Below are 6,000 nucleotides of genomic sequence, written 5' to 3'. Positions count from 1 at the left end.
TTTGAAGATACAAGCTTCTGCTCAACAACATACAGAGAGCTGAGGTAATGAATAACCATAGGGCAAACTCTAATTTATTTAACCAGAACTTTGAAGACTAGGTAATTTAAGATGATCTAATTTTCTGGAAATCATTTTTGCCCACTTGAGCCTAGTAATGCAGACAGAAATTTTTTTCATTGTCAAACTGTCACAGGTGAGTTTTTTAACTTAATGAGCTATATGTTATAATTGATCTGGGACTGTTACCTCTGCCAGGTCACAGCCAGGAAACTATTAGAGCTTGAAGGTTTCTCCATTTGGGCACCGTGTCTGTCTGAATCTAAATCAACTTACACAAATTACCCAAACATAAAACATCCACTACAAATGTACACACACAACTGATGAATTAAATGTTTTACTTCTGTTACTGGTTGCATGTTTGTTAACAAAAACATTTGATTAAATATACAGTATAATGAAAAAAAAACATCATTTAAAATGATTTGGGTTTGCCAGAGTTCCATACATCAGTGGGTTCAGACAAACTAATGACTAAGAATAATCAATACGATGGGCTGAGATCATCATACCATTCTGACCACATCTCAAACTACCAACTCTTGTTAACGTTGTGACGTGTATCCCTTTACAGCAAACGCCGAACTGGTTTACATGGCAAACAGAATGAGGAACGCAACCATCAGACAGAAGAGACCCATAGCTTCAGACAGAGCAAAGCCCAAGATGGCGTAGGAGAACAGCTGCTGCTTCAGTGAGGGGTTCCTGTTGAGAAAGAGAGAGGCAGCTGAGAAAGGTTGGAGGTACTAAGCGTTAAAAGTACAAGTGTTATGACATTTTAGTGAGCAGACAGTCCCAGTATCTTCCAAGGTGCCCCGCAAAGGACTTAATTGATGTGAGCAAATAATTCTATCAATAACAGGAAGACACTGACAATGCTTAACAATACACTAATATCTTGTTTCACCCAAAGTCATTTTTCCTTTCACTTAAACTTTAAGCGGTTAAGCAAAGTTATTTCTTGACCAAGTAAACATAAAGATTGAATTTGGAATCAAGTATTCCTGTGTTAGTTTTATAGATATTGCTTAAAAAAAACAATCATCTAATAGCAGAACTCCGATCAGATCTGAGCTATGACCAAAATGTAAATAACTTCTCGATGGCAAAAAGATTTTCTATCCACTAAATCATAGGATTTTCTGAAATTGTGGCTTGTACAGTCAAACAATCCAGGAAACATGACCGAAAACATTCCCTTCTCTGTGGAGATTTAAAAAATGTCCTTAAACTAGAGATGATGTTTAATTTACCTGGCATATCCGATAATAAGGCTACCGAACACAGTTCCAATTCCGGCTCCAGATCCAGCCACTCCCACCGTGGCAGCTCCTGCTCCAATGAACTTAGCAGCAGTGTCGATGTCATGGCTCACAGCACTGGTCTGGAAACCCCGCACCGCTATCTGCTGCTGGAAGGCTGCAGTACTCTGTGGTGCCAGGAGGGAAGCAGTCTGAAATACAAAAATTAAATGAGGTTAATATAAAGCAAAGCAGTACAGGATCACAAAGCGGCACTTGATATTTTTCTCCTCTGTATATAAAAGATTTATTTCTAAAACTTAACAGTTTTGAGTAGACCGCCTTATTGTTACGTGATGTAGAACATCCAGTATTCTATATATCTCTGCAATCACCTATTCAGTTGACAGTCTAAAGCAAATTATAAGATTTACCATCATCATTTAAAAAAAAAAAAAAAAAAAACTGACATTACAGACGTAATAAATTATATTTTACCAGCTCCTCTTTGAACAGAACAACAATAAAAATAAAAGAAAAATCAGCAGCGGTTTGCAAATGTGGCTGCTCAATGGCAGTCACTTTTGTTACCTCACTAGCTGCTTAAGTTTTACCTTCAAATATGCAGGTCGGCTATGGTCTATGCCTTTGTCTGGAACACTTAACATACCTTTAAAGTTCCTGCCACAGCCAAACTTTGACCCCTGAATCTGTCTCAACTATATTCTTGATGAATGTTCTCCAAAAACCCAAGTGAACATTGGTGCAGCTTAAGAGAGGTGAACAAAACTTCACATACTGGTGCAGGACTGGCACTGCATTTGTTACAACAGTAGCAACCTATGAGCAGCTAACGTGAGCCACATTAGCTGCTCATGTTAACTGTTGATGCAAATGCTGTTTGCTGATAATTACAAACATTCAGTGGTACTTCTCAATAGGAAACTTTTAAGGTAACTAATGCTACATTTAGCTTCCAATCCTTTCCTGTCACTCCAGTCTGTTTTTGTTTTATGGGAGACATAAAATCCTGCCAGTTTAAAATTAATTGACTTTGTTGGGAAGCTACATTAGACATTGTTATAATATGCAGTCTTGGGTAAGTATGGGTAAGTAAGGAAAAAAAAAAAAAAAACCCCAATTTTAAAATGTATTTAAAATACATTAGGAAGTTTCACAAATACTTTCTATAGTACTGTTAAATCACCTTGCATCAACATATACAGGGGTTTTTCATTGTCTTGTCACTCTTTCCATGAGAGAACAAGGTAATGGGAGCATCAAAAGAGATGATGGAGGAGTTGTAGTATCTGAGTGCCCCTCCTCTGTGAACACCCAATGTCAGTAGATCAGGTCTAATTCCTAGTACGAATGGCTGCTCACCTCTGCTTTCCTGGCATCTGACACTACTGCTGCTGATAGTGGTCTGTACAGTGCCCGGGATCCAGCACGGACCTGTATTAAAAAAAACAAAAAAAAAAAACAAACACACACACGCATGTTTAGTTTAGACAGTTGTGCTCTGATAAGGTGATTTACTGGTATGGTACACTGACATCTGTCTGTATAGCTTTAACTTTGCTGTGAATACATCTACTCTGCTCAGAACGGCATCACAAGCAAGTGGTTGCAGGTGAGAATGTAATGTAAATGTAATTACATTTACTCAAGTACTGTACTTAAGTACATATGTGAGGTACTTGTGCTTTACTTTAGACTTGTCTTCTCAAGCGACTTTCTACTTCTACTGCATTACATTTCAGATGGGAACATAAGATTGAAACTTTTTTTCTCCGCTACATTTATCCGACAACTTTAGTTACTTTACAAATTAAGTTTTTTGCATTCAAAACATATGAAGGGCTTAGAAATGCTCTGTTATAAATTAAACTACCCATCAGTACTCACGAGTACATCTGAAACAATCAGTTTCCATTCTGATAAACCTTCAGGTCATTTTTCAAGCAAAAATACGAAACATTAGAAAATGTGCTGATTTACTGCTTTTATTTTAATTATTTTAATGTATTTTTAATACTTTTGACAAACAAACAACGTGAAGGTGTCACTTTGGGCTCTGAGTAACTGTGATAGGCATTTCAAACTATTTTCAGATTTTTTACAAACAAAACAATAAGTTGATTAATTGAATCTGCTGTAGTAATAGAAATAATAATCTAATGATATAATATCTAACAGTATAACATTTACAGGGTCCTTTTTTTCTGCACGGGGTACTTTTACTTTTAATGCTTTAAGTTCCTGAATAGACATATACCTCTACATAGGTAACATTTTCAGTGCAGGGCTAGTGCTTGTAAAAGTATTTTTAGAGTGTGGTATCAGTACTTTTACTTGAGTAACTTGTCTGAATACATCCTCCACCACTGGTGGTTTGTAGTACGTATGGTAAACTATAGCTGAAATAAAGCAGTGACCCATTATCGTGTTGCTTTGCATCAATTCTGCTCAAGCAGCTCCGCCTTCGACTGTTCCGCAAAAAGAACAACGTGAAACCCCTTCGGTTTGGATGACCCTGATCCACACCAGCTTCGAAAAGGAGACAATGGACAGACCGAGGTTCGTCCTGGCGGCGTGCGACGCAAGGTCGCCCCTGCAGGTGGGAACTCCGGTGACTTTGGCCGAGGGTCAAACGGGCTACACAGCTGAGAGCCACTGTTAGCAGGCCACGTTACGACAGCCCGCGGCTTTATGCCTGGTACCGTCATGTCGACAGGCGCGGGTTGAGCACTGCGGCAGCGCCCGGCTCCTTCCCGGAGACTCACCAGAGAGGGCGTGGAGACGAACTTAGCACAGGCAAACATGACGATGGGACGCGCTGGACAGGTCAAACCGCGGGAGCTGGCGTTGATTCAGCGTCTGCAGAGAGCCACACGAGAGACACAAACAACGAGCAGTTAGTCGGCGCGCTAGATTAAAAAAAAGAAAAAAAGGAACAATTGGTGCAAAGTTAAGACACACGGACACACATGTAAGGTCAACATCGGCTGCAAGGCGAGCAATAACGCTAAAGACAAAGCAGGCTGCACAAACCGGAGGAGCGTGAGCGGTGCCCGCGGACACTAGAGCTACGAAGAAATCGAGTTAAAGGGAAGGGTCCCGGTTATATATTTAACTCGAACACAGTTTGTGACAGAGGAGATCAGCGCTCACCGGTTGGTAGTAGAGGTCGAAGACGCGAGAGGCTTGCGCATGCGCCGTGCCACGTTTAAAAGGGGGGGTCATTTCCGGTTTCCTGTAGTGGGAGCTACTTCCCAGTCCAGAGAGATCGTCGTAGCAACACAGCATGGTTAAATACCTCTTAAATAACGTTAAAGCTGTGTATTAACTTTAGATTAACATTAACTATCACTTGGTCCAACCCTGGCACTGTACTCAAAGGGAATATATTCCTCACCGCCAGATTTACACAGAAAGCTACTTATTATTTACTACCCCCTAGAGGCAATTTGATCAAATGGCTATAATGTACAGTTATATGCTGAAGTTTGGCCTAATTATGGCATGTGTAAAAGTCAGTTTTTAGTAACCACAGCTTGCAAACACTACTTCTAGCCAGCTTTGAGTTCTATTTTTGATTTAGGACTTTTAACGAACTCTCCCTGTCTTGCTCAGTATGTTTAAGATCCAATTTAGATTATTTCACTAAATATGAATATAAACTCGCATAGAAAGACCTTTCTGAGAATTCCTAAATGTAGACAACTTATACCCAAGCAGGTTATTTATATTCATTTCATCATTGGTATCATGGCCATTAGATGGTGACATAATTTTTTCCTTTTAATAATAGTTTACAGTAGCAGAAACAGTCCTGTTTACTCCAACCGAATGTGAATATTATCAGCTCTGATGGGCCTTAGCTGTCACATCCAGTTTATTTCAGGTAAATAGATGTGCCGTATGTGCCGTTTGTACCACTCGCACATTTATTTTCTTGCAAAAGTGAAATCCCAGGGATGAAAATGGCATCGCAGACTTTGCAGTGGGTCTAGGGGAAAATCTCTCCACTACCTCTGAGGTTGCACTTTGGGAACACTCACAAAGCCGACATTAGCAGTGATCAGTTGACTGTAACCACACTGAATTGGCCCTTAAGATATTTTTTTCCTGTCGTCACGTTACCTTGGCAAGTAACTCTTATACAGACAGTTATGATCCGCTGGGAAATCAAGTGAAGTTTGTCACAATTCTAACACACTGTATGTAATATTTACAAAGGTATTTACCTCAAATATTTTAAGAATCCAGAGGGAGCACTTGCCCACACTGTCCTTAAATTTGCAATTTTATAAAAGAGATACAGATCTGATTCAATATGTGGGCCTCCACTATGTGGAAGCTTTTCAAATACAGAATCAGAAAAATAAAAATACACACAGTCAGAGATTACCATGGGATACATGTGTTATATTTTAATTAAACTCAAGTAATTCCAAGAAAGAATATAGCAAAAATGCCTTAAAAGTCAAAGAAATCCTTTAAAATTGGATTTGCATATGATCCAGATTTGCACCAAGAGCTAGAAATAGAGGAATAATAAAATAACTATGCGAGGTTGATTTGGGAGTGGGAATAAAGTAAAATCTGAGACGAGGCGTTGAGACAGACATCGACTGTGATAAGTAAATTTGGGGGGGGAAAGAGCATTAATATCTATATCACTTTTATTTGT

General features: G+C 39.2%; 1 protein-coding gene across 4 annotated transcripts; it reads right to left on the bottom strand.

Moving 5' to 3' along the window:
* Positions 1-384: 384 nt before the first annotated feature.
* LOC120794615 (ATP synthase F(0) complex subunit C3, mitochondrial-like) lies at positions 385-4,590 on the bottom strand. 4 transcript variants are annotated; one of them, XM_040135836.1, is made up of 5 exons: positions 4,479-4,590; positions 4,091-4,184; positions 2,688-2,759; positions 1,317-1,516; positions 385-768 (listed from the first exon to the last, which is right to left on the bottom strand). In XM_040135836.1, exons 2-5 carry the CDS (start codon positions 4,127-4,129, stop codon positions 654-656), a joined length of 426 nt encoding a protein of 141 aa, XP_039991770.1. In that variant the 5' UTR covers positions 4,130-4,184; positions 4,479-4,590; the 3' UTR covers positions 385-653. The 4 variants fall into 4 exon arrangements, with proteins under 4 accessions (XP_039991770.1, XP_039991788.1, XP_039991778.1 ...); XM_040135854.1 differs by lacking the exon at positions 4,479-4,590 and adding an exon at positions 4,359-4,472; XM_040135844.1 differs by lacking the exon at positions 4,479-4,590 and adding an exon at positions 4,295-4,418.
* Positions 4,591-6,000: the final 1,410 nt, after the last annotated feature.

The sequence above is a fragment of the Xiphias gladius genome, chromosome 1, assembly GCF_016859285.1.
Source record: "Xiphias gladius isolate SHS-SW01 ecotype Sanya breed wild chromosome 1, ASM1685928v1, whole genome shotgun sequence".
Lineage (NCBI taxonomy): Eukaryota > Metazoa > Chordata > Actinopteri > Istiophoriformes > Xiphiidae > Xiphias > Xiphias gladius.
This window is presented reverse-complemented; position numbering and strand designations above follow the sequence as displayed.

Bases quoted from the DNA above. Each gene is read 5' to 3' on its own strand.
- LOC120794615 (XM_040135836.1), bottom strand. From the start codon at position 4,129: ATGTTTGCCTGTGCTAAGTTCGTCTCCACGCCCTCTCTG. The intron at 2,760-4,090 runs GTGAGTCTCCGG...TTTTTAATACAG, and splicing joins TCGTCTCCACGCCCTCTCTG to GTCCGTGCTGGATCCCGGGC. The intron at 1,517-2,687 runs GTGAGCAGCCAT...TTTGTATTTCAG, and splicing joins CAGATGCCAGGAAAGCAGAG to ACTGCTTCCCTCCTGGCACC.